The sequence below is a fragment of the Colletotrichum costaricense genome (assembly GCF_030867565.1).
Source record: "Colletotrichum costaricense strain IMI 309622 chromosome Unknown Scaffold_7.1, whole genome shotgun sequence".
In the NCBI taxonomy this organism is placed as follows: Eukaryota; Fungi; Ascomycota; class Sordariomycetes; order Glomerellales; family Glomerellaceae; genus Colletotrichum; species Colletotrichum costaricense.
In genome coordinates, this window is record NW_026848236.1 from 1,260,589 (window position 1) to 1,273,577 (window position 12,989).

The window sequence follows — 12,989 nt, forward strand, 5'->3', positions numbered from 1 at the left end:
AGGTTGTGGTCTCATACCCGGTAACGAAGCTATCTTAAGGGTATACACTATACCCACGTCGCCCGTACGATACTTGATCAATTGCTGTGCACAATGCTTGACAGAGCAAGACCATCATTACCACCTGTGACTCTCTCCTACTCCAAGGCACTCATTGGGGAAATTCCCGAAATGTCGCAAACCATACTTGTCGCCTGGCCTTCGAACGACCCCGCTAAAGAGATTACGGGGGAAACTTCACGAAGAGAAAACGAAGAAACCCAAAACCCCCATGCCAAGAACCCTTGCTCGGCGAAGTGGACCCCCCGGCCGTCCACCCCCGGCCCCTCGGACCCTAGAATTCGGCGCAGCACAAATCCAACCAGGGAACTTTCACAACCAGAACCAGGGAAAAAGCCACCCAAGCAAACCAAGCAAAACCCACAATTGAGAGCGGGGATAAATTCGCAGGCTGGATTTTGCCGGACCCGATCGCTCGGGTCTTGGCTCTAGCGTCACTTGCTCCATTCCCGCTTCGCCGTTGCCTCCCAGCGCTCCCCTCAAGCCTCCAAGCCTCCGTGCCTCCGTACCCTTCCTTCCTGCTTCTTTCCCCTCATCCCCCACCTTTGTCGAGCTCGCGCATCTAAGCCCGCCGTCTGCGGCCGTCTGCGCCATCGCAACGCCACAGAACTCTACAAAGCACCATAAATCCTTGCCGTGTGTGCCGTGGTGGTGCCGTAGCTCCCAAGCCCGGCCGTGGGCCGCGCAACCTACTTGGCCGGCCGAGCCGGGGTCGGGTCAGCTGGGCAGGCGAGGGTCGAGAACGAGAGTCCATGGAAGGGGAAAAGATGATCTGCAACCACTCCATGTCGGAATGCGGGCGGGTTACCCTCACCTTGCCATCCTTTGACGTGAACTCAGTCCGAACTGAACTGCAGCAGACTGCAAAAGGCGAAACCTCACGGGAAAAAGTGAACATGTGTATCGAGAGAATAGGTAATCTCGTTATTCTTTCTTCACATCATCAACTACTTCAGTAGCGACTGCTCTACCTCTACTCGTGGTATACTCTTCCCCTTCATGCCTCCACATTACATAGGGCCCGCCTTCCTGCTGGTCGGGCGCCAGAGATCAACCTCCATCCCATCCTGGCTAGATGCCAGACGATATCCAGATTGATCTCGACATTGAACACATTAATATGTACGGGGGGACTCTATATCATCCCATGTCCCCCATCTCTTCCGTTGCTGCCCCTTCCCCGACTCCGTAGGTCTTTCTTCTGCTGTTGTGGTCATCCATGAGGCCGTTACTCCTAAGCCTGTCGAGATCGTTGCGTCTCCGGCTGTTTCTGTCGTTTGTAAAATAAACCACTATTGCGCCGTTGCTGTGCTTCTGATGCAATTGGTACAGGTAATGCAAAGTGGTATCCGTTTCGAGTGAAAAAAAAAAGTGCTGATGATGAGAATTGAACAAAGAGGTGTTGGTTAAGGGGGGTGTTTGGGTTCATGGTTTCGAAGAATCGTCCGAGGGTTCTCAGTGCAAGCTGCAGGGTTGATCCGGCGCCGCCGCCGCCTTTCGGGTTCGCGGCACTGCGTGCTTTGTTCATCGTGTTTCTAAATAGGTCTGCGCGTGTGACGAGAGGTGTTTACTGCACAGCCACCTCTGTGAGCTGGGGGATTTCGTATCTGTCGTTGTCGGGTCTGATCTCGATACTGAAAATGCTGCGACCGGATTCTTCGGAAAGGGCGGGGCTCAAACTTCCGCTACCCCGGCTAGATGTGCTATAGCTAGAGCTGCTGCCAACTGTCCACTCATCGCTGTCGGAGCTGCCGCGGCGCTGAAGGTATCCCATGTTGTACATCCGTCCGTACTCCTCGTCGAAAACCTTGGTCTGCTCGCCAATCTCAACGTAGTCGTACTCCCAGCGAGTCTTCTTGTCAGCCTGCTGCTGAGGCAAGTATCGAGCTTTGGCGAAGTAGAAAATTCCAGCCGAGAGCAGAGATCCGCCAACCAGATCGACTGCGTAGTGGTGGTTGAGGTACATGGTTGCCCACCAGATCCATCCAACGTAAATGACGAACAGAGGGCGGAAGCGGGGGAAGCAGTAGCTCAGGATGAGAGCCTCCATGACGGCGTCCGCAGCGTGCAGCGACGGGAAAGCGCCAAAAGGAACCGGAGCGGTCGAGAAGCTGGTGGTGTACATATCGATGCCGAGGATAGCGTCAATGCGGGCCAGTCCAGCGGGGGATCCGGACATGCCGTAGGCAGCTGGGGCGAGGCCATGCTCGTTCTCGTACCACGGAGGAGTGCAGGGGAAGACGAGCTGGATGGTGACGCCGAGCACGTTCAGCCATCCGAAGCACTTGGCGAAGATCGGAAGCGTCTTGGGAGCGGCAAAGAGGAAGAGGAAGCCAGCGCAGATGAAGGGAGCGCCAAAGTGGCCAAGTCCGTACGGGATCCAGGCGAGAATGTCGAGAACCGGATGGGTGTGAGCGGACAGAATGTTGGAGAGGTTGGCACCGTAGAGGACGTTCTCGAGGGCGGGGAGGACGCGAACCCAGATGTGGGGGCGGTATTTCGCATCGATGAAGCTGATCTTGAATTAGCATTCGAGCCAGGCAGACTTACACCACAAGCAAGTCAACTTACCGGCTACAAAAAAAATAGATGAGGTATGCCCATATACTCAAGCCCGGGAAGAAGAACTGGCTGGTGACGGGTATCGTCAAAAGCAGGAGGCCACCAGTGACGGCGAGGGTCTTGATTAGTGGCGCTGAGGGCGTAATGCAGAGCGAGAAGATGATGAGGGCGACGAGGATCGTGTACTGCAGGTCGAGGAGACGCCACTTGTGATTTTGCAGTTTCCGTAATGTGTCGAGGGGGTTGAGAGACTTTTGCAGTGAAGTGACATCTTCGGCACCAGTGTAGTTTCCGGATGCGCGCTTCTTCTGATTTCTCTTTGCTCGACTGGGTCGGTATCGGTGGGGGATGGGGTTGAGCTTGGCGAAGTTGAGGTTACCGGTCCATAGAGATGGCAGCGTGGGCTTTCCTTTCAGGAAAGTGCTGAAGTCCTGCATGGCTACTGATGCCCTCGGAGAGGAAGGAAGTCGAGAATCGCGACGCAATGCGAGGGGCGAAGTTGGAAGGTGTAATAGGTGACGGTAAAGAGGACCAAAGGGCGAGTTGGTCTTCTACTGGGGGTGCGTCGACTTTCCGTTTCTGACTAAAACCGAACCATCCAGCAGGCGTTGTGTGTGTTGTCTTGGAATCTGTCTTGCTCGCTGACCCAGCTACGTCACGTCGCAGTGAACCGTCCTGTTGGAATCCCTAAAATTCCTAATTCCACTGATGCTTCGAGTATCGGCGAGTTGGTTGGTATTCACCGGAGGAGAGGGAGGAAATAGGTGAATAATCAACGAGCAACCAAAGGAGAGGTTGGAGGGAGCAGGTATTTGGAGAGGGAGGGGAGGAGGTCAAGAAGGAATGGGACAAGCGACAAAGTTACGGAAAGTGTGGATGACTAGATTGATATGTATGATGAGGCAGCGGAACAGGCGGGCAAAGCGGCAGGGTAAGGCAAAGTAGGTTAAGGTAAGGCAGAGACGGAATAGAGTGAGAACGGAGACAAGACAAGAGACAAGGTCCACGGTCCCAAGAGTTTTGCAGATGGAGGCCGAGCTTTGGGACAAAGTCGCTCTGGACCTTTGAACTCTTGGAAATCCATCTTTGAACGAAAAGTGTGTGGACTGACAAGTACCAAGGACACCCAAGACACAGCGGAAAGGTACCAAGACTGCCCAAGCCGGCCTACGGAAGCGGCGGGGACCAGGGTGCTTGTCAGAAGCCGAGAGATTTTTGGGTGCAGCGACTGCGAGGAAGGTGAGCCTTGGGGCTTGGGCAAGCAGAACCTGGTGGGTGTGGGTGGTCGTCGTTCTGTGGTGTGTGGAGTGTGGGCGACCTTAGTTTGCTCTCCGCCTCTTCTCGCATAGGACAGTGAGGACCGGAGCGAGGTACCAGGGGGAGGAAGGGGAGGGAACGTACGAGTACCGTAGGTACCCAGACTGCCTCGCGACAAGGTATACGGTACGCGGACTTTGTCTCTTGGGTGGGCTGGCCGACGGGTTTGTAAGGTACCTGATCGTGGGTACGGAGTACGGAGGACCTTTGACCACCTTTCGTTCCTTGTGGGCGCGAGTCTCCCGTCCCTACACAGCTGACCGAGACCAGGGGAGGGGGGAACTGTCGGGCGGTATCCGTATGTGGTCCGTTTTGGTGCGTGGGACGCTGGGACTGGGCAAAGTGAAAAGTCCGAATCGAAAGAAAATGGAGCTATGATGCTCTGCTGCAGTACCTATTGCTTCATCCAGGTCAACCCTGGAGTCCCTTAGCATGCCTTTCTTGGCAAACACCAGTGAGTACCGAGTACTCCCGTCATCCCGCCCGCCCTCTCTCCGTCTGTCCTTCGGCCACCGCCGACTGCGTCTTCCACTGCGTCTCTTACTGCAGGTATATTCGTGCTTGTATTGTTCTCCGTACCGTGGTACCAGCCCGACTGCGTCTAAATTTGTAGAATACCGCCCAGGTTTTGCTTCCTCCTTTCGCTTTGCCATATGAATACTCCATACGCGGGATTCAAAGAATGGGCGCGGCATGGCAAGGCAGATGCCAAGTGGACGATTCTCTGCTGTCTTTCCATCATCCTTCCCTCAGAAATGATAACCATGGACTGGTTGGTCGCAAGTGTTGCTGTCATGATTTGCTATCGAAAAGCTGGTAAGCTTCGGCGCCGTCTCTGCGAGGTCTCATGTCGATCTTTCCGGGGTGGATGAAAAGACGATGCTTGTGCTTTGCTGTCTCTGTCTGCATCTGTGATGACTGACCGACTGACTGCTCGATGACTGACACACGCTGGGCAGGTGCCGTAGCAATGGAAGTACACGTACTTGCGTATTTTGCGTATTCACCCATGCCGGTACGGAGTAGTGGATTCCATTGTTGCTTGCCCATTGGGGGCCATCGCCAACCTGGGCGGTAGAGTGGGAAAATAGAATCACACGTAGCGCAGTGAGAGAGAAAATGAGAGAGGAAGCTCGGATGCTGCGGCTCGGGTATAGGTACTCGTACCGATGTGGCGGGGCATCTGTGGTACATTGAGAGGAAGTCGCCAATGGCTTCTAAGTTCTGCCCTTTTCTTTGGCGAAAACACTGGAAAATATGGAGCGAATAGGCGCACGGGCTTATCTTGCAAGAAACGAGTGCAGGGATTGGGCGATGCGCACCTCACCTCCCTGCAGTTGATCGGGCAGGTGTCTGCTCTGAAAGGTACGTATCTTCAAGTACTCCTACCTTACTCCCGTCGTGCCCCGTTCCTTCCCAAGTCCGCTGGCGCTGCTTGTGACGCGGGCGGGAAGGAGCATCTCTGGCTTTGTGGGCGGACGGGCTTGCCTTACGTGATGATGCGCTATTACCAGCCGGTAAGGAGAAGAATTCTGGGTGACACCGGGATGATCCAATTTTTTTGCTTCAATTTTTTCGTTAGTCTGCCTGTTTTTTTTTTTTTTTCTCTCCGCCCTCGTCTTCGCATTCTCTTGTGGATTACAGATCAAAACTCCGAGGTCAGAAACACAGCAAAGGTCGTTCCCACGCATCCATCTACGGAACATCTCCGTGGTGGATCGGGAATTAGTGAGCTGATCTAGAAGCTGTGGTCTGTTCATGTTTTCTTCTATTTGCCTAGCGGCAATCTTATTCACGAAGGCTCTGCTGTGCTGATAAAATATTCCCATTGTTCGCGAAGACCTTATTGCTGACTATCTCAATAGGACAACGACAAGGAAATGGGTTCGTCTATTCAATCGCGGACGGCTTCATCTCGAGTCCATCCTGAGGCCCGCAAAGTCCACCCCCGGCCCCCGTCAAGGTCGACGCGCGATAGACTTTGCGGTACCTAAATTACTCTCTCCCACTTGGCGGCGTTACCTGCACCCGAGCAAAAGTCGCAGAAAGACAAGACGTGTCGCGTGCTGATGATGACCCGGTCGACAGGGCTGATGATTCCCGGTACAGAGCACACTTGTCACTATGTACGAATTAAACCGTCCCAACAATCTTGTTTGACGGTTTGACCCGTCCTTCCCACCGCTCACCCCGGGGGGCCGGGGCTTTTACCAGCAGCCCAGCAAAACGTGTCGCACATCCAGCAGGAAGAAGCAACGGAATGGCACTTTGACATATACGTCTACGGTCTTCCTTGGTCTGGCCGCTGTCCACCCCTGAAAATAAAATCATCTCGGTGAAACAAACAACTGCTACTCACCCGATTTTGAGATTATCGTCATCATTGCATCGTCTCCAAGTACCGAGCCGAGGCCCCCTTCGTCGCAGGCTCGCAGCGAGGTTTGCCATGCAGAGTATCCGTACTGTGTAGGTCAACCAAGAAACAGCGAGGCTGGGTATTCCCACATACGAAGTACGGAGCCGACGCCGGTACATCACAGTTCGGGAATTGCATGTCGACGACGTAAATCTCGGTTTCGGAGGCCCATCGGCGTGCGGTAGCTGCAACCGCCGACATTCAGGGCCGTTCTCGAATCGGCGCACCGCCAAGGAATAATTGCGCGGCCGCACTCGTGAAGTTCAGACTTCAGTGGCCCGCGCGGGTCATTGGGCCGAGACGACGGCGCCATCGAGGAGTCATGGGGAGGGGGGCTTGCGACTCTGGGTGAAAGCAACGGACGGTACAATCGGGCTGGCCGCTGGCCCGTCGATGCCGGCGTCGATGTGAATCAGATTGGGTGGCCTGACGAACGGCGTTAGAGAGCGTCACTGTCAAAATGGGGCTTGCAGTCGGTGGCTTGAATTGGCTTCGAACTTAACCAACACCACTATTCGACCCCTTCCCTGAAGGTCCCTTTTTTCAAAATCCCATTGCCGGACGCGCTTATCTAATCCATCGGCCGCCGTCGCCGGCACCGAGGCTCAAAGACGGAACGCGAACGAAGGGTATCCTGCATTCCTTAGCTCTGTGGTTCCAACTTCCGCCCAAAGTCCACCGCCGCGAAAGGGGAGGGGAAACGAAAAAAGGGACCTCGACCCTTTAGACGCTAGGATGCCAGCATCATCGAGGCTTCATGATAATGGCATCACCCTTGATGTGCCTCATATAAGCGCCAAATGAATGTCATCTCAAGTTTTGCAAGTCGGGAGACGGGGGTTGTAGGACAAACAGAGAACAGGCCAGATCATGATGATGCAAGATGTCAATGGAACACCCACGCGAGGCGCCGCATCAAACAAGCGACCTTACCTTCGCCTCTCTTTACCGCCAGTATCGTCTGGCACTACTGCGTAGCACATACGCAATCGCACGCGCAGGCAGGGATGGTAGCGATGCAGTCACGCAGAGCCACTGAACCAGAGCTCAGAGGGAGCCGACCAGGCCAAATGCGAAATGATTGGGGGTCGAGGTGACGACGACTCGTTCTCTCTTATTCTTAGCGCGCCCCGGGACTCCAGGCTCAAGCAAGCGTAGCCAAACGATGCCGGCGTAGCCTCGTCCGCCGCGAGGTTGACTGACCAGGGGAGGAAAAGGAACCAGCGAAACCGAGCGGAAAGCGAATGGAGCAAATCTGGGCAAGCTCTCTGAAAAAGTCGGCCGAGTGAAAGGAAGCTGGAAATGAAAGACTGCAATGTGTGGTTGGGTGAGCATGGCAGCCATGGCTTTCCCGAGCACTGGCCACTGGGGCAGGAGCACTCGGATCGCTCGGTGTCGAAGGGACAAAGTACCTCTTGAAAGTATCGGTACCTCCGTCCTGCCTCGGGCGAGCCTTGGAAAGGTACCTTACCTTGGTACCCACTTCTTCTTTGAGCTGTTGACTTCAGTTTTTTCCTTCCAATTTTCTGAGTCTTCCTTCCTATGCCCCCCACTTGGCGGACGACGTTCCTGGACTCTCAACCCCACTGTCGTCATGAATTTCTCCTTTGCTTTTCCCTCCCTCTGGTAAATTGCTTACGGAAGAAATCTCAAATTTCCCACATCGCTTAATCCCGGATTCCACTTGTTTCCCGCGCGACCGCTGTCCGCCCACCGACAAGGACGCCGCTGCCCGACGCCTCAGGAGCCTCAGTAGCCTCAGGAGGTCGGGGTCGGTCAAGTTCACTCTTCCGTTTCCCGCTTGCTGATCTCTCTCTACCGTAGAGACCCAGGCCTGGCGATAATTTCTGTACGGATGTCATGTACGCGAGGTGCAGATACGCAGTACGCGGGTAATACAGCGGCAACACTACCACGTCCACCAATCCAGCTTGAGAGTTAAGACATATGGAAGACCTCTAACGGTCTGTGACACTCAGATTCCTGTCTCTGCCATAGAGTACGGAGTAGTGTACAGTCCATTACAGTATGTTCCGGCCGACGTGCTCCGCACACGGACAGTCACGGCCGTCACTACGATGGGACGATGCTCTACACATGGCTCGATCGGGACTCGAAGGGGGCAGACGCATTGCACAATGCAACCAAGAGGGTTTTCTCACCTTTGCCTACAGCGAAACGCTTCACGCTCGAGGTCCTGCGGCCATGACAGGCACGTCTGCCATTCTAGGCCACACCATGCAGCACAGGCATACCGAAACCTCCCGGTGGTAACCCCTTCATACCTCGATAGAATCAGATTGCAACACGCGCGAAGCCCAAAAGCGACATCTCGTGATCTCGCATCCTTCTCGCATCACTCCTCGCAAGCCGCAAACCCGCCCCCAAAATATCATCTCTTGGCTGTGACTGGGCCTCCGGGGTGGTCTCCCCCTTCCTACCTGTGTGCAGGCAGCTGTGCATGCCGACCACTTTGCGCTCTGCCAATCGATGCGATTCCCCGCCCATATGCGGGAGACGCCGAAAGAGCGATGCCACCAGTCGCTACCCGTTCTATGCTGCAAGATGCAAAGCTTCGGTGGTGGCTAGCCTCGACTTATTGCGGAGGATGCAAGATAAGCATGTGGGATATGGTTGTGATGGTGACAATCTCGGCGGTGCGTGCAACGTGCAATTCATCTGACTTTGCTCAAGCTAACAGGCTTGCTTACACAGCAAGTCAGACGACCGACGGACGAGTGCATACACTGGCGGCTGCTGCTGCTATCGCGCGGTCGTTGATGATTGATCTGCGAGCAGCAGAGGCCAGACCGCGAACTTCGCGGACTTGGATGATCCCGAGCCCGACGTCTCTCTGTCCGCCACATGGATGTCATCCATCAAAACCCACCAGACTAGGCGCCCTGTCTTGGCATGGGTGACGGCTTACTGTTGAATTGTGTGTTGCAAGCCACAAAAGTCAGGGATCGTCTTTTGACACTTTCGCCGCGTGCGCCATAGTCGACTCTTAGTAGCCATTCACATGGCGCCAGCACTGAGACCTGACCAAGTTGGCATCATGGATCACCCATACCTCTAAACGGCGACTAACTCAGAAAACTTGTGACGACCATCACATATCCATCGGGCACAACACTAATCAGAAGCCTGTCTTTGCACCGGCGTTCAGTACGAGTGCCTGTACTTGAAACCACTGCGATGTCCGTGTTCGCCGACCACGAATGAAGTCAATGACTGCAAGCTCTTGCGCCAGACCGGCGACTAGTGGCTAGGTGCTTTGGGTTCTGCAGCCGCTTCAACGTCTGCAGACGGCTTCTCGAGACTCAACGTCGTCAGTGTGTTTGATTTAACATCAGTCCCTTCACAGCATTTTGCAGCACCTGCTAATAAACCAGGGCAGGTTTATACTTCCGCTACATATTGAAGTCCCGTGGCCTGCAGGTCCTACCCGTCACCGTATCACCTTGTCTCACCGCTGAAGCGCTATAGCGTATTGTCTGTGTCAGTCCAGCTGAGGAGGGGAAGCATTGAAGTGTAGGGCACCACCGGCAGCATTCATCGTCATTAAGAGGCTCCAGCGCACTTGGCGGTCTTGGCAGTTTGATACTGTCTGTGCTACCTCCTCCGTACAATACCGAACACGGCAGCCAGTCACGTTCCCGCGTACTCGCGTAACCCACAAACCACAGGTTGACAGTACCGACAAGGGGGCGAGCTCGGCGGAAGTGTTTGCAGCAGCTTCTGCCTCTCTCGACCACTCCAGTGTCGTGCGTCGCGTGCGCGAGCGTTACGTTATGCCCCGCTGATGTGAGCCAGGGTACCAACGTCCACTCCTTCAACGAGCCCAAGAAAAGACAATCGGCGAGCAAGAGAATTCACCTGGATTTTTGGGGCCCTGGCAATAATCGAGATTGTGAGCCTGCAAAATCGAAATTTGATGGAACGACGGTGGCCCGGCCATCGGCGGACTTTTCCCACTCCTCCCGCCCCGTTTCCACCTCGGAATCTTTGAGCGGGCCTCGTTGACGACGCTCCCCGAAATGAGCTCCCAAGGGATTCTTCCGTATTTTCCAATGGGGTTAATCGGACCCGCCAAACAGAATAATGGAGCTTAATCCAACTCCGGCGTCTGGGCAAGCCCTGTCTCACTCTTAGGTCAACAAAAGTGGGAGTGTGAGTTGACAAACTGAGAGAGAGAGAGACAGGCGCAACCGCCGGTGCGCACAACCTCCGAGCGATCCGGGTGCCAAGACCCGCCAGCACTCCGTGATACCGCAGCCGTTATGACTGCACTGATTGGCTCTGTTGATTATAGAGATTCATGAAGTCGCTCATGACCTGGAGGAGTCGGTGAGATTCGAAAATAAGCTTACAGCTTCACGAGTCACCATCTCGGTCTAGCAGCGAATCCCCGCCTCCCTTGCTTGTTTGTATCACACACGCGCTGCAGCCTGTATTCGCTTTAGCAGTTGTCTGCTGTTGTCTCACATCATCCATGCGTCTCGCACGTGCCCTTCACGGGTGCTCGAGGAGCCAACCACATGAGTTTGTGATATTGAATTCTGACCTGCTCATCTAGATTACTGGCCTTCTGCCGAGTTCACTGGCATCCAACATTCCGCTATGTCGAAGATAGCATGAATGCCAGAACCGCGACGTGGCCCTTGTGGCCGGGACACAGACGGGCATTGGTCCCCCAGGCGAGTCTGATTGGTTTCTATGTGCATGAGACTGTGACAACCCTCCCAACTATTGGGTTCAGTGGTGTGGATGGTCAGACTGGCATGAGCCTGCTTCATGAGGAGCCCCCGTCTGCAAGGCAGAGAACGGTGGTTCCCTCTGGAGTGGGATCGCCCTGGTTGTCGGAGGTGGTTCGACCGCTCAAACACGGGCAATTGGTATTCGTCCGAAGTTCTGCGGACACCTTATTTCCGATCAACCCGTTTATGGGGCTCTAGGTGATTCTCCTTGAGCCGCCCCGGCGTTCGGCGTTAATCGGAGGGCGGGATTCCCCTGAGAACGGCCGCGCCGGGCGGAAGCCAAGCCGGATTCGCCAGTTGATTCCCTACCTGGTTCTCAGTCTCTTGCACGTTCACCAGCCATCTGGTCTATCAATTATGGCTATATTCTTCTGCGTTTACTGGACAGACACTTGCTATGATTGAGGCTCTCTCTCGAGTCGAAACAAACTTTCCAGATGGCAGAGAACGGGAGTCTCATGGGTCTTGGCACCAAGGGGCCAACATGGAACTACCATGTTGACGACCAGCGGCAGTCGCTGCACATGGGATAAGAGTGTTTCGAGTGTCTACTCCCCGAACGGGAGCAACCGAGTCGGCAACATGACCTGGCTTCAGAATGGTGCTCGACGTTGGCTGAACCTCTGCCGGTCACTCACCGGAGCGGTGAAAGGCAAATCGCCCAAGAAGAACACCATTAGGGAGTCGTGCCGAGAAGTGGACGAAATGCATGATTACTATCATTGGTGTCGTCTGTGCTGTCAAAGTCAGGCCGTACTCTCTCGTCATGGTAGCGGCGGGAGGTTTCTCTCTGGAGTTCCTCTACCTGCTTTCACGGTTTGGAGAATAGGCTTTGGGGATTGTGTCTGGAGTTCAGACCGCAATTTTGTCTTTCTTCTTTTTTTAAACTTGCCTTTCTTTCACTTCAGAAGTCCGAAAATTGGCCTTTGAGGGTCCAAAGATGGAGGCGAGGGGGGAGAAGAGAGTTTATATGAACTGGGCTAAGATTAGCGAATTGAGGGAAGCCATGTGCCTCTCCTCATTCTGCGGTTCTGTCAAACTACAATTTTATGAAGGCGAGGCTGAGAGGCACGGGCATCACCAAGGCGGCCACCCAATACCATAGTACGCCAGCCAGCAGGTTGTTTCCCAATCATATTCCTACCCATACGCAGCATATCCAAGGCGCATTCAGAGAACAGACCAAAGCCTAAGGCAGTCTTCACTTGTCTTGGTCACTCTTGGCGCCAATGCTGGAAGAGTTGAGATGATTTATACTACAGCGTCTGCTGACATGGGGACGGTGTTTTGCATGACTGGCTGGCGAGGGAGGGGCAAACCGTTTTGTTTACCGCTTTTGGGGATCTTGGGGAAGATCCGGGGGGGCGATCTGGCGGACGGGACGGTTCAGCTGGGCCAGGAACTGAAAGGTCGAGCGGACGAGGCGCCGAAGCTCTGGTCGTTGCGGTCACATAGCTGTCTAGCTCAGGTAAGGTGAGGTAAGGTGAGGTACCTTGGGTAGTGTGGGGGAGGCGAGAAAAGCATGAGAAGCATGGGCTTGTTTATGCTGTTTGCTGTTTTTGGGTTTCTTGCCGGAGATGGGAAAGGTGAGAAAGCTCCTACATTTTCGCACAGAGATTTTTGTCGATGCTTGTGAGGCTGGAATTCTGCTATGGCCTTTTTTTTGTTTTGCCTCGGGGACGGTTTCCGAGGTTATTCATATTGGGAATAGAGAGATAGGGCGGGCTGAGTCTAGATTGGTTTCTCTCGCTCCCGCGGACGATGCTGGACACGGATACCAAGTTGGAGGTGTGTTCGTGAAGATTTTGGATGATTACTTCAGTTGCCGGAGATGCGTAAGGCGGTGATGAGGTTTCCCGTAGGGAGCTACTCCC

The 12,989-nt window shown here is 54.5% G+C and overlaps 4 protein-coding genes across 4 annotated transcripts; 2 read left to right on the plus strand and 2 right to left on the minus strand.

Moving 5' to 3' along the window:
- Positions 1-1,627: 1,627 nt before the first annotated feature.
- CCOS01_07603 (PAP2 superfamily protein) lies at positions 1,628-3,059 on the minus strand (the record flags this gene model as incomplete). Its single annotated transcript, XM_060455766.1, has 2 exons — positions 1,628-2,573; positions 2,632-3,059. The coding sequence occupies 2 exons, from the start codon at positions 3,057-3,059 to the stop codon at positions 1,628-1,630; spliced, it is 1,374 nt and encodes a 457-aa protein (XP_060313658.1).
- Positions 3,060-4,731: 1,672 nt separating this feature from the next.
- On the minus strand, positions 4,732-4,989 carry CCOS01_07604 (uncharacterized protein; the record flags this gene model as incomplete). The annotated part of the gene is made up of 1 exon (XM_060455767.1): positions 4,732-4,989. One exon carries the CDS (start codon positions 4,987-4,989, stop codon positions 4,732-4,734), a length of 258 nt encoding a protein of 85 aa, XP_060313659.1.
- Positions 4,990-8,433: 3,444 nt separating this feature from the next.
- On the plus strand, positions 8,434-9,276 carry CCOS01_07605 (uncharacterized protein; the record flags this gene model as incomplete). The annotated part of the gene is made up of 1 exon (XM_060455768.1): positions 8,434-9,276. The coding sequence occupies one exon, from the start codon at positions 8,434-8,436 to the stop codon at positions 9,274-9,276; it is 843 nt and encodes a 280-aa protein (XP_060313660.1).
- Positions 9,277-10,992: 1,716 nt separating this feature from the next.
- On the plus strand, positions 10,993-11,313 carry CCOS01_07606 (uncharacterized protein; the record flags this gene model as incomplete). Its single annotated transcript, XM_060455769.1, has 1 exon — positions 10,993-11,313. The coding sequence occupies one exon, from the start codon at positions 10,993-10,995 to the stop codon at positions 11,311-11,313; it is 321 nt and encodes a 106-aa protein (XP_060313661.1).
- Positions 11,314-12,989: the final 1,676 nt, after the last annotated feature.